At 46.2% G+C, this 25,893-nt stretch overlaps 1 protein-coding gene across 5 annotated transcripts in view; it reads left to right on the plus strand.

Moving 5' to 3' along the window:
- MAN2A1 (mannosidase alpha class 2A member 1) overlaps positions 1 to 25,087 on the plus strand; it is a 169,590-nt gene extending 144,503 nt beyond the window's left edge. For all 5 annotated transcript variants that reach the window (XM_051853587.3, XM_089313110.1, XM_051853589.3 and 2 more), the window contains 4 exons: positions 686 to 819; positions 9,446 to 9,637; positions 20,692 to 20,802; positions 22,347 to 25,087. In XM_051853587.3, coding sequence (XP_051709547.3) covers positions 686 to 819; positions 9,446 to 9,637; positions 20,692 to 20,802; positions 22,347 to 22,499 — 590 coding nt within the window. In that variant the 3' untranslated portion in view covers positions 22,500 to 25,087. The remainder of the gene's footprint in view (positions 1 to 685; positions 820 to 9,445; positions 9,638 to 20,691; positions 20,803 to 22,346) is intronic.
- Positions 25,088 to 25,893: the final 806 nt, after the last annotated feature.

A 25,893-nucleotide genomic window follows, 5' to 3' on the forward strand; every position in this document is an offset into this window, starting at 1 on the left:
TAATCTAGTTTACAGTGTCAGCGAGTGGGCACGTGGAATTACTGAATGGCAGATGAGAACACCATTTTCAGTCATAGGAGTCAGGGCAGTGCTGAGCTGCTAACTCGGTGTCTGAGAAGGAAGGGTGTACAAGGAGGCAGTCTCCAGTCCTTGGGCTCCTTCAGCATTGCCCCCTATTGAGGAACCTAAGGCCTACTCGCGTATCTTTCTGAGGTCCAGTGTCTACATATATTATTACACCATGGGTGATGTGCATTTCCTAATAAACCTCATAAACATCTTTGTAAATTCAGGTTTGCACGGAGCTTTTTATTTTGAAATGTCTTTTAGTTTACACATAGCATTGTAACATTCCAAGTACTGCCACTGAAAGTTTTGGAGAACTTAATTTACTCTTCAGATTATTTGTTTTGAAAAAAAAATTAATTTTCATCTGATATGTCCCCTTTGAATTTCACATGAGATGCTGCTCAACATTAATGAGGAGAAGGTAGAAATGCTGTCTTAGTTTTTGAATTCGTAGAGGCTGTCAGAGCTATCGAAAGAAACCCTGATAGCCTGGGTGGTATAGATTTACCTCCTTGAGTATGGAAGTTTAAAGCAAGACGTCATGCTTCCCACTTCAGTGACCCGAAATAAATGTCTGTATTGAATCACCTGGTTAATTTCTCCATGTGTTGCTTAGGTCAGATTGAAGTCATCATGGATCGAAGACTCATGCAAGACGATAATCGCGGCCTGGGGCAAGGCGTCCGGGATAACAAGATTACCGCCAATCTCTTCCGAATACTGCTAGAAAGAAGAACTGATGTTAACCTGGTAGGCTGCAGTAACTAGCGTGTTCTGATGTAGGTTGTTGTTAGTCACACAACATTGGAAATTAGGACGTTCCCTCTGTTAAATTGTTTTTCTAATTTTCCAGAGTGGAGATGTCTGTATAGTTCACAGTCACAGAGAGAACTGGAAGGAGAAGTGTTGTTTTAGGTGTACATTTAGGTCATTTTCCTTTTCATTTTTGCTTATTATATGGGTAAAAAAATTATTTCCAGAAATCATTTTGGGTGAATTTTCAGAAATACTTCTGAAAGAAGTAAGAATCTAAACAGGGCTAAGCAAGAGTTTAAAAACAAATAGAGCCATCAGATGCTTATGGAGATGATGTTTGATTGGCAGACTTTATCGCAGACCTCAGTGTACTTACTCTATTCTTAGACGCCTCCATTGAAAATGGATTTGCTTGTCCGTCTTCCATGTTCAGTTTTCATTTCTCAGAGTGAAGTCCAGCATCGGCGTTTAACTGTCTGACAGAAGCCCTGCTGGACTTCTCCATGTGCCCACTTGGGTGACAGCTGAGTGGTCTTCCGCATTCTCCATAGATTCCTGCCCACGCACCCACACAGGCTGGTGCGGCCCTTTTCTCTGTACCCACGTGCTCTCTGCACTGACCATTTCCAGTTCTCCCTGCCCTTTTCAGCCAGTGACCTCACCTCCCACTCTGTAGTGGGAACACCAATGGACAGCGCTGACCGCCGTAGGTCACGGACGTCTGCCACCTCCTGTTGCAGCTTGGGCCCCAGGCAGCCCTGTCTGGACACGTTTACTCCCCATCCGCTGTCTGCTCTGCCCTGTCCCGTATAGCCAGCACTTCCAAGGAGGGCCTTTCTGTGGGCTTTTAAGCATTTTGTTTTCTTCTGTTAAAAATACCAAGGGGTGGGCGTTGTGGTGCAGTGGGTCCAGCCTCTTGTGAACACCGCCTGCCATATCCCAGTGCCTGGGCTTAGGTCCCACCTCCACCTCCAATCAGATGTGTGCCCTGCGGGCAGCAGAGGAGGGTTCAAGTACTTGTGTCCCTGCTATCTCTGTGGGAGATCCAGATGGAGTTGTGGCTGAGCTTAGGGTTGTGGGCATTTGGGGAGTAACCTAGTGGATTTCTCTCCCTCTCTGTCTCTCTTTCAAATAAGTAAAAACAAATAAACCTAAAGAAACACAAACAGAAAACAGCTCTAACTCAGAACCACTATTCCCATTTCCCCTATGCCACTGCCGTCACTCTCTCGCTGACTGAGCCAAAGTCTGAGATGAATTCATGTTCTCACTTCTTTCTCAGGCTCAGCTCTCAGCCTCCATGTACACAGGGCTCCTGCTGTGGTCATTGGATCAGCTGCATGTGTCTGTCATCATGCTCCTCTGCCTTTTGGCGGCATCAACATCAGCCATCATCACTTCTTAGAAGGCTTCCTGTCGGTCCCTGGTGCCTTACTTCTTTGGTTTTCCACCTGCCTCTCTGGCACTTCTTTCTCTGTCCCTCTGTAGCTTTTCACCCACCCTTTATATGGGCGCCCTCAGGCCTGCCTCTCTTTTCCTCATTCTCTGTGCTGTCCCTCGGCAGTCGTGTCTACTCATGCTTGTGGTCACCACCACCATGCTGATGGAGGCTGCAGGTGTGCGTGCCCACCTCCATCTCGCCGCATCTCCAGGCTCTGCTCCCCACCTGCTTTCCTACACTTCCTCCAGCCTTTGTAGGCTTGATCATCCCAGATGACTGTCATGAGCTCCCTTCCCCCGAACCTGGACCGTTTCCAGGGTCCCCTCTTGCTGATGAGCACCCGCTCCATCCAGTGCAAGCCAGACACCCAGGAGCCATGCCTGACAGCGCTTCTGCCTCAGCAGCCCCAGCTCTTTCTCAGGGCAGTTTTTGCCTGTAGCTGTCTGTCTCGTCACCACAATATCCCACCTCTGTCAACTTCTTTATGCACTACGCTGATACAGACTGGCTCCAAGTGTTCCCTGGCTGTGGCCTGTACGTGTCCACCCTGCCCTCTTCTTCCTGGCATTATCTATTCTCATCCCAGTAGGCAGCGAGGTTTATGGGTTTTTTGTTTGTCAAAAACAAAGCTGATCTTTCTGACCCCTTTGTCCCCTCCCTGATGTGTTCCCATTACTGTCAGAATAAAAGCCAGGCTGCTTGGCTTGGCCTTCCTGCTGTGGAGCCTGCCACCCTCTTTCCTGCCGAGCATCCCACAGGCCTCTCAGGGCTCAGCCCTGGGCCCGCAGGTTTGCCTTCAGCCCCATGTGCTCCCGAAGCCCTTTTCCCCACAGCACCCTTGCATTTACTCTGCAGGTTGTCCGTTTGGGGTGTTATCAGCAACAGGCAAAATCAGAGCTTCCTCCATCAGCTGCTTCTTGATGCACCCTTCAGCTCTGCTCCCTCTGACTGCGTCCCTCCTTTGTATGTCTGGGGGGTTATCCGTTCACTGTGTCTCGCCTGTGGACCAGAGACTCCATGACAGTGGGACTGCCTGCCTCTCCCTCCCTCCCTCTCCCTCTCCCTCTCCCTTCCCCTCCCCCTCCCTCACCCTCTCCCCTTCCCTCTCCCCTCCCCCTCTCCCTTCTTTCTCTCCCTCTCCCTTCTTTCTCTCTCTCTGTCTCCTTCTGGGATTGTTCCTAGCAATGAAAGTGTCCAAAGTAGGGGAGTACATCAGAAGGTTCATGGAAAAATGCAACTAAAAGATGGGTTTATTTAGCTGTGAAAAAAATTGAGATCCATGTGTATAAAGGATCTGCAAGCAATTTGTGAAAAAGGCATATTATTAAAAAAACTGCATAGATTTCAAAAGTTCTTGCACCAAAATAAGCATACCTTTAATTCCATTTTTCCGTGATTTTTGGAGTCTGCTGGTTTGTCTGATGAATGAACACGCAGATATGTAACTGAGTGAGTTGTTCGAACGCCCGGGGCTGCTGTCTGCTGATTGCAGCATTATCACAGATGCATGTTCTTCTCCCCGTGCTAGATCCCATGGCGTCCTCTACTTCATGGCAGGTGTCCCACGGGGCCTCCTTGCCTGAGACAGATGATCTCTACTTGAAGTACTAGTAGTTGATTGAATGAAATGGCAACAGCTAATTGAAGCCAAGAATTTTTCTGGTATTTGGAATCTTTTAGAGAAAATAATTAATATATATTTTAGATGTCAGGATTTATGCCATTTCATGAGACTCACAGTTTAAGTCAATTACTGAGAAGATAGCTTAGCGTTCAAGAACTAAAACTGCACAGGAAAATCAATTGTCAGAGTGTTGGCAGCTGCTGTCTCTTCTTGCTCCTGCAAATGTGGCTGGTTTATATGTTTTTCTCTATATACTGACATGGAACTACAACACTTCTGTTAACTATGGCAATAAAAATTTCCATGTCAGATTACAAAGCTTTCACTTAGAAGTTAAATAATTCACATTTGTTCCCATTCAAAATTCCTTGTATAGTAATTGATTTAAATTCAATCCAATGTATTTACTTAATTTATTTTAAATATTTATTTATTTGAAAAGCAGAGTTACAGAGAGGGAAGGAGAGACAGATATTTTTATTTCTTTTTTTTTTTTAAAGAGTATTTATTTGAAAAGCGGAGTCACAGAGAGGCAGAGGCAGAGAGAATGAGAGATATTCTATCCACTGGTTTATTCCCCAGATGGCCACAACAGCCAGAGCTGTGCCGATCTGAAGCCAGGAGCCAGGAGCTTCTTCCAGGTCTCCCACATGGGTGCAGAGACCCAACGACTTGGGCCATCTTCTACTGCTTTGCCAGGCCATAGCAGAGAGTTGGATTGGAAGTGGAGCAGCCGGGGGACTCAAACCAGAGCCCATATGGGATGCCAGCACTGCAGGCAGCAGCCTTACCTACTATGCCAGAGTGCTAGCCCCAAAGACAGATCTTTCACCTGTTCATTCATTCCCCAGATGGCCACAATTGCTGGAATTGGGCCAGGCTGAAGCCGGGAGCTAGAAACTCCATCCAGATCCTTGTGCAGGGGCACAAGTCTTTGAACCATCTTCTGCTGCTTTCCCAGGTGGGCTAGCAGGGAACTAGATCAGTAATGGAGCAGCTGCGACTCTACTGGTGCTCGCATAGGATGCTGGCATTCACAGGTGGTGGTTTAACCCAGTGCACCACAATGCCAGCCCCATAAATTCAATCCAATGTTTTTATAATGCTGTGTTGGTCACATTTTTCTTTTACTGAACTGTAGTGTCTGAGTCTTAAATCACTAACATCCTTTAAATAACGAATGGATTAGAGAAGACAAAATCTATTTCTAGTGAAATTAAGAAGATATTTGATAAAAAATAAATTTGCTCAGCAGTATTCTTAATTTCAACTCAAACTCTCATGTCTAAGACACTGGTGGTAGAACGTGGAGTGGGACGATGCTCCCTGGCTGGGAAGGAATTTCCATGGAAGCCATCAGCCTGCCGGAGCCTCTGGAGGCAATCCTGGGCCGACTCAGTGGGAGTCATGTCCTTAGCGCATTCTGCAGAGGCGGTGAGAACAGGACTTGGAGTGATAACCACTGTGGGGGTACAGAAGGCGATACACTGGGGCTGCATGAGGTTGACCATGATCCACGCCACTGATACCCCATGATAAGCAAAAACAGGATAGTTGGCGTTGGCTACATTCGGGTGAGATTCTGTGACTTTTACTCCCTGCCCCTTGTGGCTGCCGGTAGGTACAGGCAAGGGTCCACTGAGTTCGGCATTAGAAGCCTCAGAAGGGCTCAGCTGTTGCAGTTGGGCTGTTTTACCTCTGGATACCAGTTCTGTATGTTTTGGGAGAGGCTAGATAAAGAGTCAGGGCTCAGGAGAGTAGTAGCATGAGGGAGACTGGCCAAGTTTAAGGGCGCGTGCTTACGCTCAGACAGCAGAGGGTCTGTGGTGAAGCTGAGGGCATGCATCCCACCAGCAGCCGGGACTCCACACCACACTCTTTCCACGTGGGAATGCCAGCCCAGGGGACTCATATTTCCAGTTATTTGGGGTAAAAAACCAAAAACCAGTTCTAGAGTTTTTTCCTGATTTTTAGGTAAATTATCTTAAGGAGCTAACTGAAAAATAAGGGTTTTTTTTGTTTTTTTTGTTTCTACTACCACGCAAACCTGCCAAAACATGTCTATAGATAAATTTGGCCCACAGATTGCCAGTCTTCAGCTCTGAGCTAGATGCTTTTCTTTGATTTTTCTCTCCATCTCCCTGTTTGTGTTTTTTACCCAACCCCTCTTCTCTCCAGTATTCCTCTCTCATTTATTTATATTGCATTTGCTTGTTAATTAATAGTTTTATTTCAACAAACATTTATTAAGTTCTCACCATGTGTCAGGTTAAACTGCATAAACAAAGATGACTAAAAAAAGATCTCATACTCTTACATAATTTATCACGTTGTAATGAGATGAAGTGAAAGCCTTGATGTTTAAGGATCAGATCATTCAAGTGAGTTTAATAAAAGACACCAAGGAGCCTGGGAAAAGGTTCCAGCTCACAGAATACAGGCTGGGACCCACCAAGGAAGGTCTCAACTATGTGTGCTTTGGGTCAGACTGTGCCGGAAACTCGTGGAAGGTGGGCTACAGAGAGAAAGCTAGACTTATAACAGAAGTTTGAATCTTCCTAACCAACAAGAGACCAAACTGTTATCCCAAAGCTGGGAATCCAATTGTGGCACAGTAGGTTAATCCTCCGCCTGTGGCACTGGCATCCCATATGGGCGCTCGTTCTAGTCCCGGCTGCTCCTCTTCCAACCCAGCTCTCTGCTGTGACCTGGGAAAGCAATAGAAGATGGCCCAAGTGCTTGGGCCCCCACACCTGAATGGGAGACCAGGAAGAAGCACCTGGCTCCTGGCTTTGGATCGGCTCAGCTCCGTCCATTGTGACCATCGGGGAGTGAACCTACGGAAGGAAGACCTTTCTTTCTGTCTTTCCCTCTCACTGTCTGTAATTCTGCTTCTCAAGTAAATAAATAAAAAATCTTAAAAAAGGAGTTTAATCACAATATTGATTAGGGTTAGGTTTAGGGTTAATAGGAGTTTAATCAGAATATTGATAGTTCAACAGTTACCTATCTTGTTGAGCCACTTGTTGCTGTGAATAGGAGGATGATAAGAAAGTGTGTGAAGATGGGTCCCTGGGTGAGACTTTGCACTCTGTGTACCCTGCGGCTGGCCAGCCTCCGCAGTGTTACTTCTGGCACTGAACCACAGCACTTCCTGCTAAACCTCCCTTTCTTATCTCGCTAAAGACAGTGACTTGCACAGTCCATTAATTCTCACAGTATTTATTCGCATGCCATTGTTCCCTTCTTTGAGGCTTTCATCAAAGGATCTTTGAATGGGAGTCTTGTTTTCAAATCACCTACTTTTGATGCCAAAGGGAGCTGTGTTTCCTGGCACACCAGGAGGCTCTCCGGGTGTCCATTCCGGCACAGGTCTGCAGAGCAGAGTACAGCTCACCCATGAGATTCGTATGGGAAGCCTTGTACGGCCCACTTCTGGGGATTCTGGTCCCCGTGGATTTGGCTTGGGACATGAGAACCTGTGTTTTCTTTTCTAAAGGCTGCCTGAGATAGTCTGTGGTTGATCTGGGGGCCACGCCAGGGATCCGGGGAACTGGTCTTGTTTGGAGGATGATTGCTTCCAAAGTGTAGACGATCACTCAGGGAGTGTACTGCCTACCCACTGCGGTGGCTAGGAATTCCTCCAAGGGTGTAGCCCAAAACCAGAGAGCTTGTTCTGAATGTTTCTTGACCTAGAATGGACCTGCTGCCTCCTGAATCCAATAAGACAGGTGTTTTCCTTTCTGTTAGTGTCTTTTATCTTTCTCTACTCAAAACTGATTTTGTCAGCAGTCCTGACCTAGATTATGAAGTCCTTTGATCTTGGAGTATATTTAAAATGTCTTGTTGAAAATGTTCCCTCTCTATTCAGGTTATCCTCCAGCTGCATTAAGTTTCAATGTGGATGGAGAAAGTTATTTTGTATGCTTTAATTTAATCTTTCTCTTATAAAAAGATGTAGAATAGATAATCTTTTAAGGACTCTTGCAGACCTAATATTTTTCGGTCCACCTTTTAGTATTGTAAGGTCCCTCTGCTGCCTTTGCAAAAGCGTTTTTGCTCTCCACGGTCTGAATTGTAATGACATCCTCTGTTGGCTATTGCATGATGCTCGTCACTATTTGTTAGCTTCCTTCTGACCAGTGTTGATCTGGCATCCTGAATTTTAAGCTTCCTATCACTATAAATCGTGTCTTTGTACACAGATTAGTAGCCCAGGTTTTTGTTGGAATCCTGTAGTACCAAAATACTCAGAAGAGATCAGTGAAGTAGTTGTTTGGGAAAAAAAAGATACAAAATTAAATTTGCTTCAAACGTATCTAATGATCAAAGGACCTTTCCACATAAATTATTTTCTCTTCTATTCTTCATGTGCCTGTTCTTATTCCTTAGGCATTATTGGTCAAGTTCTACTTGGGCATTGATTTAATTAATTTCTGTGTCATTGAGCATATGTATGTCCCTAGTCCTGATTTTTTTCCCTTTTTTTTTGATGTTTGAACATACGGAAATGTATACGTATGCATCATAGCAAAGACTAAAGTATTTTAAAGTTATACTGAATAATCATATACTATATAAATGTGGTAGCTATTCTGTAGCATCTATAATTGTTCCTGTTTTAAAATAAAATATAATAAAGCAAGTTGCAATAATTTAGCAAGTTTAAATGAAAACAGTTAGGTGGTCTAGATATGCAGCCTGAGGTATTTGTTTGTTTGTTTGTTTTTTCAAATTATTTATTTATTTGAAAGGCAGAGTTACAGAGAGAGAGAAGGATCTTCCATCTGCTGGTTCACTCCCCAAATACCTACAATGGCTGGGGCTGGGCCAGGCCGAAGCCAGGAACCAGGAGCTTCCTTGTGTCTCCCATGTCGGTGCATGGGCCCAAGTACTTGGGCCATCTTCTACTGCTTTCCAGGTGCATTAGCAGGGAGCTGGATCGAAAGTAGAGCAGCCAGGACTCAAACAGGCACCTGTATGGTATGCCGATGCAGCAGGCAGCAGCTTTACCCGCTACACCACAGCACCAGCGCCAAGTTACTTATATTATCAAATGGAACTCTCAAAAATGCCATTATTGGGTAATATTTAGCTCCTGTCATTTGGTAGTATTCATGGAAGCTTTGCATCAGTATTTGTATGTTATAGTCTTATTAAACCTGTTAACGAAACCATGAGAATGTGATGAGTGAAACTCAAAGAGAAGGGATATAGCATTTGATGATGTGTATCATGAACAGTTTGTAGTAGGTTGAGAAAAAGTTTTGCCTTGTCCTAAGATATCTACGGGACATGTTTTCAGTATTCTTACTGTTAAATCAGGAGAAGGAAGATTTTAAACATATGTTAAGCAGCCACTTACTCACTCCCTTGGCTTGCCTGTAACTGAGCTGGATGATGCCCTGTGTGTTTTTGAAGGCTGTTGTTTATAAAATGCTCCAACATCATAATAGTCACATTTTTATGTGGAATCCTTGTCAGGTACACCGGCTACTACAGTGAAATCTGCAAATGTACAGACTCTTTCAGTGTTGTTGTCTTTTTCTCGACAGGAAGAAGAGAAGAATCCTGTCAGTTACCCCTCCCTCCTCAGCCATCTCACTTCTTCTTTCCTGAATCATCCGGTCTTTCCAATGACAGAGAAGTTCTCGCCCACCTCCAAGCTGCTGGGTGAATTCGCTCCGCTAGCGTCATCTCTGCCCTGTGACATTCACCTCGTTAATCTGAGGACGATTCAAGCCAAGGTATTCACCCACAGAGAGCTGTGCAAAGTTGTGTCTTAGAGTACACTTGGTTTATGGGGGTGGGGTGGGGGTGGGGAGGGATACTGTGAGCTTTCCTGTGCCATAAGGAATCCTTAAAAGGACTTCTCCGTTAGCCAAAATCATTATGCCTTTCATAATTGACGGATGCTCAGTAGTTTAGAGAAAATCCCCATACTAATTTATTTGATTTTGTGAAAAGTTGTGTGGTGAGCGGGTCAGGAAATACCACATTTCTACAAATAAGGAAGCAAATGCTGGCCTTAGGTCATATAATGAGTAGTTGGAGGACCCGGCCTTCAGATCAGCTCTGTCAACTTTTTCCATTCATTTCTCTCTGTTGGCCAGCATTTCTCAGGAGTTAGAGAAGTAGAAAGCATAGGACTTAATTATTTTTGAAGAGAGACTCCACCTATTTGTAGCTTTCTTGTGGTGGTCATTGCAACACAGACCTTGTTACTGAGAAGGCAGCATCCAGGAGAAATGTTGGAGAAAGAGCATGTGAAGCGTTATTGGGTGTGGAATAGAATTCAGTTAGAGGGCTTCAGTTTACACATAGGCCCATTTCTAAGGCCAGTGAGACCGTTTGAAAAGAATACAAATTAGGCATTTGGCATTCTTCTTATCATGCTGTGGAGCTGATGTGAACTGGCATGTGTCGATGCTGGGAATAGTAAGTGGTTATGGAATCTGTGGGAAATACCTCAGAGTACACGGCCCAAGTGTGTAAAAGGGAGGATGCTTGTGTTTAAAGACAACACAAGAAGAAAGAAATAGTTAACAAAGAACAAGGGAAAGGAAAGAAAGAAAGGGTTGGAGGGAGAGGGCAGGAGAGAAAACAAGTAAAGCAAGTATAGATGCTTACAATTAGGACGTACAGGGATGTACGAACTTCAGGTCCAGTATAAGGCACTTGTGCCTGACTGTGCATAAAGACCTGTCCATGCGCTGTCTCAGCGTGTGGCAAAGCTTGTTTCATCTCAAGTGAACTTGCAGCACATGTCGTGTACCTCATTCCTGCTGCAGGTCCTAGGGGTGCCACTGTGAACAAAGCAGACAAAAGGCCCTGGCCTTCTCAAGCTTAGATTCTAGTGGGAGGAGAAAAATTCGGAATGAAGAAGTGAGACATGTGCTATGTGTGGTGGAAATGAGTGTTATGGGGGTGGGGGACTAGGAGAAAGGAGGGAAGAGCGATTTGGAAAAGGTACAATTTTGATGCTGGTCATTGGAGAGGGCCCTGCAGAGAAGTTGACAGTGGAGCGAAAGGCTGAAGGAGGTCAGAAATGAGAGATGGCCACAGACTTCAGGGGAGTGGAGCGCCCTGGGCAGAGTATGGAGCAAGTATGCAGGCCCTGCGGCAGGAGGTGTGGCAGAGCACAAGTCCCAGATGCTGGGCTTTTTTATCCATTGCTGTGTGCCCCTGCCGGGGGCAGCACCTGCATGGAGTAGGTGCTCAGGACCTGTTTGTTGCACGAGTGATGGTGTGGATGTTTTCCACCTGGGATGTGCCTTTTGTCTCTCGGTCGGAGCAGCAGGGATGGACAGCCAGGATCAGTAACTCCTTTGAACTTGAGGGACTGAAAACACAGACTGGAGGGCAGCCAACTCCCTGGGCCTTGGATTCTCCCTTCAGGCTCACACGGTGGAGAACTTTAGCATCCTGGGGAGTGCAAGGGCCTCCAAGGGGATGAGACCACTGTCCCTTAGCCTCTCTTCTAGACAGCTCCTCCCTCATAGTTGTTGGAAACGTATTTGTTTCCCACAAACAGCCTGAACTGGCTAGAGTCAGTGAGTATAGGGTTTTACCCCTGAACTGCAGGGCCCACATTATTTTCCATGTCACTGCTTTTTAGCAATAACTTATTTACGTTCCTCCTACTGTCGCCTGTCGTCCTGTAATAAAACCTAATTCCTTCCCAGATTACAAACCCCGCTGCCCTCCAGATAGGTTAGATCCTTGAACCTCGAGGCCCTCCACAGCCTGGCCGCCACTCGGTGCAGAGCCCTGGCTTGCCGTTGCTCTTCTCACCTGTGCATGGTGTGCCACTGTCACTGCCTGCGGCAGAGCAGCTGCTGACGTATACAGTGGAGCTGATCAGATACACCTGCGTCACATCCGGAGCCCTTTGAAAACAGAAATGCTTTGTAAACATACGTCAGTATCCTGATGACCTCCAGTAAATGCCAACCTGGGTGCAAATCGAGATTCTAGCAGAGGGAAGAGAGAGCAGTTGAACAACACAGAGACTTGACCAAGAAGAAGAAAAACAAATGTTCCTGCCGGCCCGTAACCACTGTGCTGGCACATACCAGAGCCTGGCAGCTGGGGCTTTTTGGCATCGTATCAGTTGGTGCCAGTTCCTGTGTCAGCCTTTGACACTTAGCACATATTTCCAGCTGTGGCTTAAACGTCCACTAGTAATCCTAGGGCATTGATCGCTCCATTCAAAATGCCTTCTTTAAAGAATTGCTCTCTGTCCCCTAAGCTCTGATAAAAGATTATCATTAAAGGATGCGGATGAGGATATTGATTCAGAGAGACTGTGACTTGAAAGGTGTCCGCTGTCGTTCCGTGGTTCTCCTAAAAGAAAGAAAACAACTCAGTGAGTAAACCCAGAAGCAAGACCTAAGTGTCTTGGATTACATTCCTGTTCTTCTATGCTGGCCGTCCCTGCATGCGGTACTGGGGTTGTTCACTGGGAGGTCACAGCTCATTTTCCCCTCTGTGTTGATAATGTCATCACAGAGATCAGGTACCCAGCAAGACCAGAGGGTGCGCCAGCCTGCATCTCAGGAAGCATTGTTCCAGCCACCATGGTGTTTTCTGAGGACCACCTCAGCGTGATGGGGCACGTGTCTCCTGGCTGGCCTCCTCTCTCAGCCATATGTTGCGGGGTGCCCCTGTCTGCTCAGGCCCCCAGCTGCTGTCTGAAGGTCCCTTAGTTCTAGCCCTCAGTTGGTCTCCCCATTCCTTGTTGGAAAAGGGGTCATAGGCAGGCAGAGTGAGAGAAGTGAGGTGCCGGTGGAGGTGTGCTAACCCCTGGGGTGGCCCAGCACTTAGAGACGCCAGTCCAGAGAGGCTTGTGAAATGTCCCTGTCTCTGAGACCCCACTTCTTCAGTCTGGGGATGAGAGCCTAGAAATTAGTAATTTTTAAACCCCTACACGGAGTTTCCATTTCATTGGAATTTGAATTTCCATTGGAATTTCAATGATTGAAGCCAGTCCCCACCCCGCCTCTGTGGTAACTGGCAGCATCAGAGCCATGCCCAGACCTCTGGCACCGGAGTGCTGTGTGTGGCCTCAGAGAGAGAAGCTGACTTCTGAGCGTTCCTAAATCTCTTCCTCAAAGTCCAGTTTTCCAGGACTTGCTTCATATCAGTAGATGGGTCTCGGTTTTCCCATGGACGGAGCTTACTTTTCAGCTTTGCATCTGCTTGTGGGACAGGCACATGTGCCACATATCTATAATGAGGTGAAGGGGGAGCAGGCATGCCCGGCGGTCCTGCCCCGCAGTGTGCTACAGCCCAGCCCTCTGTGGCCAGTGACCGGGAACTGAACCGTCAGCCTGTAGGCCTGGCCTGCGACCTCATCTCTCGTGCACCCCCTTCCCTTAATGCTGTGAAGAGCTGGAGATGTCCCAGACAGGCTTCTGTAAAGGTCTAAAAGGACGGGACAGGAGCACTACAGGCACACTGACGGGGGCCCTGCTGTCAGGAAGCGCTTGTTATTGAAGGGGAAGGGAGGAGGTGAGAGAGTCTCACGGAAGGACAGATCGGGAGTCACGTTCTGGGGGCTGCTGCTGCAGGTTCAGTCTGGAGCAGTGGCACAGAGGGGAAACCGACGGAGCCCTTCCTCACGGCTTCCTGGAACAGTTTTGCCTGGGTGGTATGAGAAGTTCCAGCTCTACCTGTTTCCACATGACTCTTGTTGCTTTCGTGTTCAGACTTTTTTTTTTTCTCATTTCCATATATGAGAGTATTTCACAAGATTCATGGAAAGGGGGAATTAAAAAATAAGTTTATTTTAGTGCAAAAGATTTTGAAATTTGTGTATCTTTTTTTCATAATATGTGTGTTCTGTGAACTTTGTGAAGATCCCACATGTGTAGGGATTGAAAAAAAAATTTAAAGGTTTATTTATTTATTTGGCCAAGTTAGAGAGACAGAGATTTTCCATCCACTGGTTTACTCTCCAAGGGTTGGGCCAGACTGGAAACCCCATCAGGGTCTCCCTCATGGTTGGCAGGGGCCCAAGCACTTGGGCCATCTTCTGCTGCTTTCCAGGTACATTAGTAGGGAGCTGCATCAAAAGTGGAGCTGTCACGGGAGGAAAGGCCGTGGAAGCCATGGGGTTCTTGTCTTCATGCAAGAAAGAATTCAGGCGTGAGACAGAGTGAAGTGATAAGACTTTATTGGGGATAGGGCATCCATCAGGACAGAAGAGAAAGAGAGAGAGCGCCCAGTCTCTCGGGTTGGGGGAGAGGGAGGCTACATGGTTGAGTGGAGAGAGTACACCTGGGCAGGCCAGGCGGGTGGCTCAGCCAAGAGGCGCACAGTCCGTTTGGACTCCCTAGGTTTTTAAGGGAGTCTGTTTACCCACCTCCCCCTCTCCTCCAGGACAAAGGATGGGGAGTCCTGGCAGAAGGGTTGTTGGGTGAAAATTAGCCAGTTCTTCCCCAGATTTGCTGGCACCCAGGCAGAGTAGGGGGGCTTCCCTTAGGGCATCTGAGAAGGTTTTATTGCCCCCTGTGATCAGGTGACCCCTTTGGTGCTGAGAGAGAATTCTCCTGGGAGCTTTCCTTGGGGAAGGGCTGGGACCACCTGGGGGGTTATCAGGGTCTGGGCAGGACTTCAAAGTGCAAGATGTTGGACTTCTAGAGCTTCTTCAGTGGGTGCTGGTCTTCAGGCCTGTCTCACACACACGTAGGCTAAATTTCTGACTTGCTACCTAGCAGAGCAGCAGGGACTTGAACTGGCACCCATATGGATTGCTGGCATCTTAAGTAGCAGCATCTCAAGTAGTGGCTTAACCCACTGTGCCACAATGCCAGCCCCTCAAAATTTTTACAACAAAATAAACTTCAGTTTTAATTCCATTTTTCATGAACTTTATAATTATTTATTTATTTATTTATGAAGCAAATAGAGCTGGAAACACAGAGTACCCATCCATTGGTTCATTCCCCAAGTGCCCAGAATGGCCTGAGACCTGAAGCCAGGAGCTCATGTCAGTTTTCCCACACTGGTGGCAAGAACCCAGCTTCTCAGAGCCTCCCAGGGTCTGCACTAGGAGGTAGCTCAACTCGGAGCCAGAGCCGAGAGTCAAACCCAGTTACTCTGATGTGGAAACTGGGCATCCTAACCAAAGTCCTAACTGCTGGATTAAACACCTGCCTCCATAAACTTTTTCAAGTATTCTCTTATGTAACATGATTTTTTCATTCTATGTAGGACTCATGGTTCACAGCTAATTGTTTTCTGCAAATGGTTAATGTCAGTACCACTTAGTTAATAAGATTTTTTTCTCCCCAGTTGTTTATGCTGCCACTTCTTTTCTTACAAAAATCAGTTTCAGGTTTTTACTTTATTTTGCCTTTCTTACAAGAATTGATTGGTGCTTTATTGATCTTGCTAGCTTCTGGAAAGGTGAAAATTGTGGGGGGAAAAATTCCTTTGTTGTTCCTAAGAATACCCATTAACCTTCCCTTTCTGTCTGTCATCTTATCTTGTTGATCAAAAAGGATAGCTATTATTGGGACATTTTAATGAGCACCCCAGAAAATGAATTGCTACTGGTTACTTCCTGTCTCTGGACTTCCAGCAAAGTGTACAGTTTTCTAACCTTTCCAGCTGCCAGAACCCACTCAAGACGAGAATTGTTAGGGGTTCTCAGAGCAGCTGAGTGGATTGGAGTAATCTTCCCAGCACATGTTCAGCTGAATCTTAATATCCTTGTGTGCCTTAGAAATCTTAGGATCTCTTGGAGAATGTGGCCAAAGTTATAGCCCTTCTTTTTCACCAGAAAAACAATGCATGCACGTATGACTTAACGTTACAGTTTGCAAAAGTCTGCTGACTGCCGACCTTTGAGTTGAGTTTTCTTTAGGCATGATGCAGGAATGGCACAACTCTCCCATCTCAAGTCCTCGTCCACTGTGGTGGAGGAGGATTTGCCTGTTCTCCCTTAGGAGACACTGTCAAGTGCACGCATAATTTCCAGAATGGCCTTAAATCTTATTTGACATGAGATGAACAAATAAGAGTAGGTAGAAAGGGGCTTGGTGCTGTGGCGAAATGGGTAAAGTTTCCACCTGCAATGCTGGCATCCAGTGTGGGCACTGGTTCCTGTCCCAGCTGCTCCACCTCCAGTCCAGCTCCCTACTAATTGGGAAAAGCAGTAGAAGATGGCCCAAGTGTCTTGGGGCCCTGACACCCACTTGGGAGACCTGAGTGAAGCTCCTGGCTCCTGGCTTTGACCTGGCCCAATGTTAGCTGTTTCTGCCACATAGGGAGTGAATCAGCAAGTAGAAGATCTCTCTGTCTCTGTCTTTCTCTGTGTAACTCTGACTTTCAAAATAAATAAATAAATCTTAAAAAAATAAAAAGGAGTAATTAGATGGTGGATGGACAGAAATTAGTTTCCAAACCTTCTTCAGAAAAAATTGATGCATGTTTTGATAAGTCATGGTTTCATCTCTGCCTTAAGTCATCAGAAAGGTTGTCTCCTTTAGTTGTAGTACATTTAAAAATCCTTATCTTTCCCCTCCTGGCTGATGAGTATCAGTGAGCACCTCTGCATAGCCAGACCACAGGAGAGTGGAGTTGCCTCCACCCTGGCGTCCCATCACCTGGGTTTGGGTGGGGCTCCTCCCCTTAATAACCATGTGGCTTAGAGAGCAAGTCACTTAACTTCCTCGTTCATATCCTGCCGATTGATAGTGTAGTCTGCACCTTTGGAATGTTCTCAGGGCTGGCAATACTATTTATGAAGCGTGTCTGGCTTGTGGGAAGCTGTGTGAGCGCTTGGGAAGTAGATTCTCATCCATGCTCACTCTGCCATGAGCGGTTGTGAGGGTTACTAATAAGGAAGTAAAAATGTCAGCATGGTTTTTATAAATTAGAGAAGGTGGACATTTATTGCCAAAGTAAGTCTTAATGTCATTTTGACTTACATGTCTGAGTTAATAATTCCTCAGATTTTTTTTTTTTTAAACAGCGTAACTGTGGCAGGTGGTTAGCCTAGCAGTGAAGGTGCCTGCATCCCATACCAAAGTGCCCTGGCTCTGGCTCCTGACTCCAGCCTACCCCTAATGCAGATCCTGGGAGGCAGTGGTGATGTGGGAGACATAAGTTGAGTTGCTGGCACGCAGCCTTGGTCTCGGCTAGGCCTGGCCATTGCAGCCGTTTAGGGGGCGAACCAGCAGGTGGGAGCTGTCTGTCCATCCGTCTGCCTGCCTGTAAATCGTCTGTGTGCCAGGGCCACATGCTAGGGACTTTGTGTTCAGTGCTGACTTGCAGCTCTCACAACACCAGGAAGACGATATGGGCAGTGTTTTTATCCTGTCTTACAGAAGAGCAGAGAACTGACCTAGACGTGGGCACTCACACAGCCAGTGCATGGTGGCGCTGTGAGGCACCCCCGAGTGTGGCAGACTCTCGGAGCCATAGGCTGGCTCTTGTGTGGGAAAAAGAGGGGAGGGGCAGGCTGAAAACCCTGGGGGACATCCTGTCCATTTTCTCCTGCCTCCTCAGGAGTCATGGGGCACCTACGGAGAGATGTCCCTGGAGGGAAGAGGTCAGGACTCACCCTTGCAGGTCACTCGTGGTCCTTGCAGCTGCAGTCCGAGAGAGGGTGCGCTGGGATAGGGCCTTCCCTGCACGTTGAAACAGTTAAGTATACGAATAGAGGTGTGTGTGCCACCACAGCCATCTCAGAGGTCGCTGCAAAGTAAAATGAGTGAACAGTGTTCTGCCTGGGGTCTGCATACACCAAGTGCTGCGCAAGTGTTAGGAATGACTGTCGCTGTCCCCAGGGCTGGCTCTGGAGCCTCGGAGGCATCCCACGGGTCCAGACTAGCTCATGGAATTTGCAGAGCTTAAGTCCTTGACTCAGAGTCACCCAACTGGTTGATGATAGAGCTGTGAGCCCAGCTTTATCTGATGGCTTCATTTGCCAGAGCCTCCCCCGCCACCACACAGCACACACACACTCTGCACTGGCAGCCCTAGCCCCTGAGCGGGGTTTTGGTTGGATGCCCTGAAGTCAGTGCTGTGGGGCTGTTGCCCTGTGTGGTTTTTGAACGCCGCGGCCCTGCTGCAGTGGTGCAGCCTCACGTGGGGTCTCAGGGCCTGGCACAGTCTTCACACTGGTGATTTCACCCCCTGGCACCCTCCCCTTTCTGGGGCACCCACATTATTCCTGCATTAATGAATGAATGCAAAATCACTCGCCTCAAAAATCTGTTTGTTCTCCCAGAGCGTGCAGTGTGACTGCTTGAAGGGATCTGTTTTCCTGCTTGAATATTCAAGTTAAATTCACAGTTTCCCTACTTTGAAAAACAGTTTTCTTGGAAATAAAATGTCTAGACAGACTTTGAAACCAAGAAACTGCTGCTTTGCCTCAGGTATTTTTGCTTGAAAACTGGTATTTTCATGAATATTTGATTTAAAAAAAAAAAACTTGGACAAGATTGCTGTTTCAGTCCTTACAAAAGTGATACTGGTTTTGTTTTCAGAAAGTATAACTTTTCTATTCAGTGAACATAGATGTTTGTAACATTTATTTCTATTTTTGTGGTGTTGGTGCTCGTCTCTTGTGGAATTCCCAAGGTGTTTCCTGGCCCACAACTTGTGTCCCTCTCAGCTTCTCGGGAGCTGTCAGAAGTCATTACTCCGCAAGCAAATGTGTTGTGGATATTTTAGCTGTGCCTGCTAGCAAGTGGCTTTTAAGGAGGGCTCTATGAATTAAAATGGCTGGCCAAATGCTTCGGGTTAATACTGACAAGTGATTTTAAAAGAATCTAATTAAGAGGCCATCTGATCTTTGAATTCAAAGAAGGACTTCATTATGATTTTGATATAAAACTCTAGAAGTCTAATTTGGCATCTGGCCAGCAATTCTTTAGCTACAAAGTTACTATGTCAATAAAGGAAATTTATGACTAAGAAGTTAAATGAGAGTATTGTTTAATGTGAAGGTAGAATAGTCACTCACACTGATTTGATGGCTGACACTGGTAGAAATCCTCAAATATAACACGCAGGGGTGTCCCCTGTGCCCGGCCCTGGGCCGAGTCCTCATTATGCTGTTTGCTTTCACTTCATCTCCATTGCATGGAAACAGAAAACCTGGCTTTGCTGAAATCAGCAGCTGTGAAGTTGAGCTGTGAAGTTGCGGAGTGTGGAGCCAGCTCTCAGAGCGTCTGACTCCTGGCCCAGGCTCTGACCCACTCAGGTCTGTAGCGTCTGAACTGCAGGTCACCCTGCATGTCACCCTGCACCCCGCCAGGCTGTGGCAGGCTTTCAGTGGCCGCTCCCGCACCGTGACTCCGTGGAGGAAGTGCAGAGGCACTCAGTCCATCTTGCAGAAAAGAAGTAGATGACTACTCCCAGGTTCACTGTTGGTGCGGCACAGAACGCTCCTTGTTACTGTTCTGAGGATCTTAATCAGTGTACAAAGTGAAGGGTTTTCTTCTGAACTGTTTGTGCTATGTGGAGGGGGTGTGGAACTGATTGAAATTTCATTAGAAATCTTTGTCCTTGCACGTAAACCTGCTGTGGGTACCATGTGGCTGTGGGATGACTCCAGATTCCTCAAGTGACATTTCCTCTCCCTTCAAACAAAATCGTAGCAACACCATTGCAAAACCCCAGTACGAAACAGCATAACACAGGTTGTTCCAGCCAGGAGTCTGAGGTGGGGACAGCTGTCGACCGTCGCGGCGTGTTGCTGTGCAGGTACTGGAGACTTAGGCAGCATCTGGACATCGCAAGCCTCTTCCCTCCTCCCGGGCCCGTTCCTCTCTGGGACTGCAGAAGGGAGGAGGAATCCTTATTATCACAGTGCCGGCACCGAGCCACACATGCCTCACCTTTGAGTAACTCTAGGTTTCACAGTTTTTCCTAGGATTTTTCATTCTTTTTGCTTATTATCATATTTTCTATGATAATATTATATTTATATACTACATTGAATATATTTATATTATCCATATTTCCCACTTGAAAAAACAATTTATTAAGGTAATTTTGTAATTAAGATAATTAAGATAACTTAGCTAATAAATGAAGGTGACCTCACAAATGATAAGCAAAATGAGGTCAATTTCAATGTTGCTTATGTAAAGATAAGCAATCCATTAGAGATTAAGACTGTTAATGCAGTTAACAAGGTTGGTGTTCAGCGAAGAAGCAAACTGCAGTTTTAAGGTGGATGGTGCATCCTTCAGTGACCAGAGAAAGACTAAGTTCGGGTGTAATATGAGGGACCTTCAGGACGTTCATGGAAAATGTATTATGACAAAGGACATTTCAAAAGTGTTTGCACCCAAATTCTTTTTAGTTCCATTTTCCATGAACTTTTTCGAAGTTCCCCCTGACTTTATTCAAGTGATATGTATGTTAAGGAATAAAAATGAAATTCTCTGTTTGAAGAAACTCTGACAAAACAATACATGGTATAAAGAATCTTCAAAAACAGTTCACAGAAAATGTGTATTATGAAAAAAAAACTGCCTAGGTTTGCAGGGTTTTTTTGCACTGTGAACTTTTCAAAGAACCCATTTGTGTGTGGACAGAAGAAAACGTGAGTCCTCAGGGACTCTGGGGGATGCGGTTACCTTGGAACTTAATCTCACCTGGCTCAGCAGGCTGCGGGAGAGGTGGAGGGCCTGGAGCTGGTGAGCAGGTGCAGGGGACAGGGAACTGGGAGGAAGCGGATCTCTCATTGCTGATGGCCTGGTTTGGGGCTGCTTCCTGCGAGCCCATGGGGTGCACCTGCCTTGGACACCTGCTGCAGCTTTCTGCTCGTTTGCAGGTGGGCAGCGGCTATTCCGATGAGGCAGCCTTGATCCTCCACAGGAAAGGCTTCGACTGCCGGTTCCCCAGCAGAGGCACGGGACTGCTTTGCTCTACTACTCAGGGAAAGGTGAGTTGCAAGTTAAGCGCTTGGAAAGCCTCCCTGTATGCAGAACCCATCCAGCCAACAACGGTGCTGTGTTTCGCTGACTCCGTTCCCTCCGCCTGCAGGCGGGACAGCTCTTTGCCCCTGCAGTCTCCTCTCCTGTCAGCAGCAAGGTGCATCTGGATGCCGGGCTTACTCCTTGCACTGCCAGCCTCCCCTGGCGCATGACACGGTTGGCTTTGGCCCTGGCAAACCCAAGGCCCTCAGAGGCCCCGGGCAAGATGTGTACTCGGCGAAGCAGGTCAGGGTAGCAGGGAAGTGAGTGCAGCGTTGAGACTGGTCACCACCCTTCACCAGTCACCGCCCACCACCAGTCAGTAGCCTCCCCTGGGAATTCAGGGTCTGTGGAGTTGGTCTGGCTGGTGGTGCCATGGGGCCTCTCCCTGGCGGGAAACGAACCATCTGTGTCTCTGAGCAGCTGTGAGCCGGGGCTGTGACTCCAGCACACAGGCAGCTCTGCTCTGATGCCCCATGGATGCAGTGCAGTGTGGACTCCAGGGGTGCAGCCTCAGCCCCGCAGATTGGCGTGTGGCTAAGGCCTGCGAACAACAGAGACGCAACCTGGGAGGAGCCCCTAAGTCTGCTTCCAGCAGCTTCTCCATCCCCCTCACCCCACCCCGCCCCATGTGCAGTCGGTGCCAAGGAGCACTGGTGCTTCTGTTAACTTTCCTCATTCGGTCTGTCCTCTGCCTGATTGTGGATGATCTGCGCGCCCCTGGTTCTGAGCCTTCTCCCATGAAGGCACGGAGCCTGAAAGGGCTCACAGTCTCCAGAGACATAATTGGGGCACCCTACAGGGGCGAGAGGGGGCGAGCCCTGCCCACTGTGGGCTGGAACTTGATAACAACAGATGGTGCCTTCCTGGTTACAGGCCCTTGTCCTCTCTCTCCACTCTGCTAGAACAGGAAGAAGTGACTGAGAACCACCCTCTGAGGGTTAAACAGAGACCGAAAGAGAAGTGTGATTTTAAAGCTGGGTGTCCAAATGCTGAAATTCTCAACCAACCCAGAATGCAGTGCTGAACATGTTGTCCCTTGTCGCCCCCCGGGGACAGTTTGTGCGTGTGCAAGCCCTTACATTCCCATACTTCATGCACGTCTCCTTGAAAGTCCTTACTGTGGACTTCTTCCTGAGTCTTTTTTTTTTTTTTTAAGAAAAGATTTATTTATTTGAAAGGCAGGGTTACTGAAAGGCAGAGGCAGAGAGAGAGAAAAAAAGGGCTTCCATCCACTGGTTCACTCCCCAGGTGGCCACAATAGCTGGAGCTGTGCCCATCCGAAGCCAGGAGCCAGGAGACCTTCTTTCAGGTCTCCCACATGGGTGCAGGGGTCCAGGCACTTGGGCCATCTTCTACTGCTTTCCCAGGCCATAGCAGAGAGCTAGATCAGAAGCGAAGCAGCTGGGACTCAAACCGGCACCCATCTGGGATGTCAACACTAACTGATGCACTCCCAATCTTTCTTCAGGGTTGTTTTCAATATGCAAATCTTGTATCATTTTCTCTTTAGATGCCGGTACAGAAACTTTTTAGCAAGTTTACTGTTGAAAGCCTCACACCTTCATCGATATCCTTGATGCATTCACCCGCAGACGCCCAGAATATAAGTGAGATCAACTTGAGTCCCATGGAAATCAGCACATTTCGAATCCGCTTGAGATGAACGTGACCTTCAGATTTGGCTCGGGAAGCATTGGCTTTTCTACCTTTCTTGGTTTGACGTGCAATAAAGAAGCAGATTATTTTAGCTTCTGGCTACTGTGAGAACATGATTCTGTGATTTTTAAAAATAAATAAATAAATAAAACAGGACAGAAAGAAAAAAAAAAGCCATGCTATGACCCAGGTTTCTTAAGTTCCTCCTATGGACTACCACCATCAGTATGAATCGCAGCAAGCGAAGAAATATTTAAAGACAACCTCTCAACAGCTTGTATCTCAGGTTAAATGATAACTAATTATGTCTGTGTTGGGGGTTGTGCAGAGATTCTTATCTGTACTTGTGTCGCAAATCCTTGTTAGTTTTACAGAAATACCTGTCTGACCAAAATGGAGTAAAAAAAAAGTGGTGGGGAATAGCTAATGGCCAAAATGGTTGCAATTATTCATACACATGAGAAAAAGTTGTGTGTGTTGAAATATGTGGAAAAGTGCAATCCCTCAGCCCTTACGATAAACATAGTTGATTGTCACACCTTTTTTTATACGAACCTCTTACCCCTTCCCTTTGTAAGTATTTCTGGAAGTACCTGATTTTGAATCGTTCAGCAGTAGAAAAAGAGGCATATTTTCATTACTTGACAATGTGGGATAGGTGCAATTTATTCCATTGTCACTGAGATAGAAGAAGCAATTCCACAGGTACCATAAACCTATTTTGGGTACCACAAAGGTGTCTTTTTACACAGCTCATTTGAATACAGGTGTTCTGAGATGGGGGTTTTCTATTTTAAAATTACCATATCAAAATAAATGTGCCTTATTTTTTTATAAGTCTTGTTAAATCTTCTGGTGTCCATATTACTGTCTGGGGAAGCGGGGTGGGGGGTAAGGAGGGGGGTGGGTACTTTTTATGACGCGTAATTTGTGTGATTTTTGCCTGACAATACCGGCCACCTTCTGATCTGTTTCATTCAATTTGTGGTGATGTCACTCGAAACATTTTGACTATTTGAATGTACTGAGATGTCAGATAACAAAACAAGGAAGGAAAATATTGTTAATTAAAATATGCTGCTGCCAAGGAAACCACAACTTGAAGCCAGGATTTTGTGGCACACAAAATCCAGATGTTTCCGTTTCACAGTAGTTAACCGTGTTGAAGAGAGAATGCTTTAAGATAGACCCTGGTTTGGAACCCTTACATATAGCTCATCATGATTTTACCTTATTAAAGAATGTTTGTGTAGCTGATTGCAAACTCTTGTTTGTGCTAACCTCAGAGTCACGTTCCAAGCCCATGTGCCATTAGAGAACTTTTAATAAAGTTTAGTTGGGATCCTTGTTTCCTTAATATTAAAATAGCAGCAATATTAGCTGGCAACTTTTAGAATATTTAGTTCCCACATAGAAAGGATTCTTTGAGTATGTCCAAAGTTTTCGCAAATGCCGACTTTAAACTTCCTTTTACTTCTTGCCATTCCAACGTCTTTCTGGAAAAAATGAAAGCTGGATTTCCGTCTTACCACGTAGTCTGGATTTTCCCTCCAGATGCAGCTCCTAAGGTGGTTGTTGTTACATTAAATTCATAACCTCCTTCACCTTTAATAATTAAGGAAACAATACCAGTGTTGATAAAGATATTACAGAGAGGTTTAATTTCATGCAATAAACTTGTACTGTACATTTCCTTCCTCGCTTTTTCAAGAATAAACAACTAAAAAAATATGTTTTTTGTGGACATCTATAGATGATAAGGTTGCCAGAAGCAAATCCCAGGAGCAAGATCAGTATTTTCATTGCATCTTCAATGTCAAGCCTTCCTATGGGAGTTCACTGTGTTTTGTGGTTAAGTGGGTACACTTAATCACTCTGGAAATTCTGATCAGATGAAATAAAAAATCTGATGCAATAACAGTAGTTTTGCCACTTCTGGTTGTTTGAGATCGATCCGTCCCATGTCAGTCGAGGTTTTATTCCATGTGTGTTGCCACCAGCTGTTCACAGGTAAAGCAGAAGGTCACCATAACCAGCAGGCTTCTGCATTCAAGAGTTAGCTTTTAGAGGAAGCCATCAGGGAGATGAAGAAGAGGAGGCCTTTGCTTTGGGTTGTGGTCAAGAACTGAGCAAATAATGTCACCGGCACACACTGAAAACCATGCGCTGCGGTAGTGATCTGCGTGGCATGTTAGGTTCTATTGCATTTAGTAGCACAGTCGTTTAGTTATCCAACTCTCCCCCCACCCCCTGCTTCCCTCCCTCTTTTCCCCTCCCCCTCTCCCTCTCCCTCTGGAAATTTTAATTTGAGGTTATAACTGCAGTCTTCAAGAACTGAGCATCCTTGTTTTCTATAAATAATTACGAAAATGCTGTAAAATGTGTTGTAGACATTGTAATTATCTTCCCATGTCTTTGTTGTAGTTGTGCCGAAATGTTTTCATATTCCTTTGTCTGAAAGAAAATGTTTGCTTTCATTCTGATTGTTTTCTCACCTTAGAATCAACAGGTTTTGATATTTTCTCTTGGAAGATTTTATATCTTTTTGGGATTATGTAATATAAGATCTCTAATAAAAGATAATCTTATCCTGTGCCTGGTTCTCCAGAGTAATTCTTATTCCTGTTTTGTAAGCAGTTATATGAAAATATTTATTAAGACATCAGAGTGGGGTTAGAGGTGAGTAGGGAGGGCTTGTTCTTCCTTCCTGAATCTGCTTCTTTAGTAGAGAGAATCAGTCACTACTGTGTTGCTACCACGTATCAAAGCGGAATACAGGTGCCTGAAGAGAGGTTCAAGTGGGCAAGACTCCTTCACTAAAAACTGGCTTAGGCAAAAATTGGGAATTGTCCTCCGTAACCAACATTCAAGGGTAGGAAAGAGCACTCTTAAGTGCAGCTACAGCCAAGCGTGCGATGTCACCCAGGGTCTGCCCTGATCTCTTGGCCTTGTGTTCCTCAGAGCTAGCTGACCTGTTTGGATGGAGTTGGCCCATGTGATGGCTAGAGGGCCCCCAGCAGATCCTGATGGCTTAACTGTTTCTGGAAGACCTCCTGGGGATTGATGTCACTGGCCGTCCTCTGGCTCACGTGCTAACGCTGGTGGCTAGGAGTGTAGAGTTACAGAATCACACAGACGAATGCACTCAAGCAAATGGGACTCTACAGCCAGAGAAGTGCGCGTTGGAAATGTGATTTTGAGTCAAAGGGAAGCAAAAAGCCACACCTATCTGAGTTTCAGGAAGGCCCGGTAGGAAAGGTAAACAAGATGATTCCTAAAGGATGACTTCAACAGGTAGAGACAGTGTGTGTCCCCCACCAGAGGCCGGACAGGAGAGACGTGGTGATAGCACAGCCTAGAGGTCTAGAAGTCATCTGCGTGCGGTGGTGCTGTCCTATAAA

Source organism: Oryctolagus cuniculus, chromosome 14 (genome assembly GCF_051225735.1).
Source record: "Oryctolagus cuniculus isolate XC-2025 breed Fujian yellow rabbit chromosome 14, ASM5122573v1, whole genome shotgun sequence".
Classification (NCBI taxonomy): Eukaryota; Metazoa; Chordata; class Mammalia; order Lagomorpha; family Leporidae; genus Oryctolagus; species Oryctolagus cuniculus.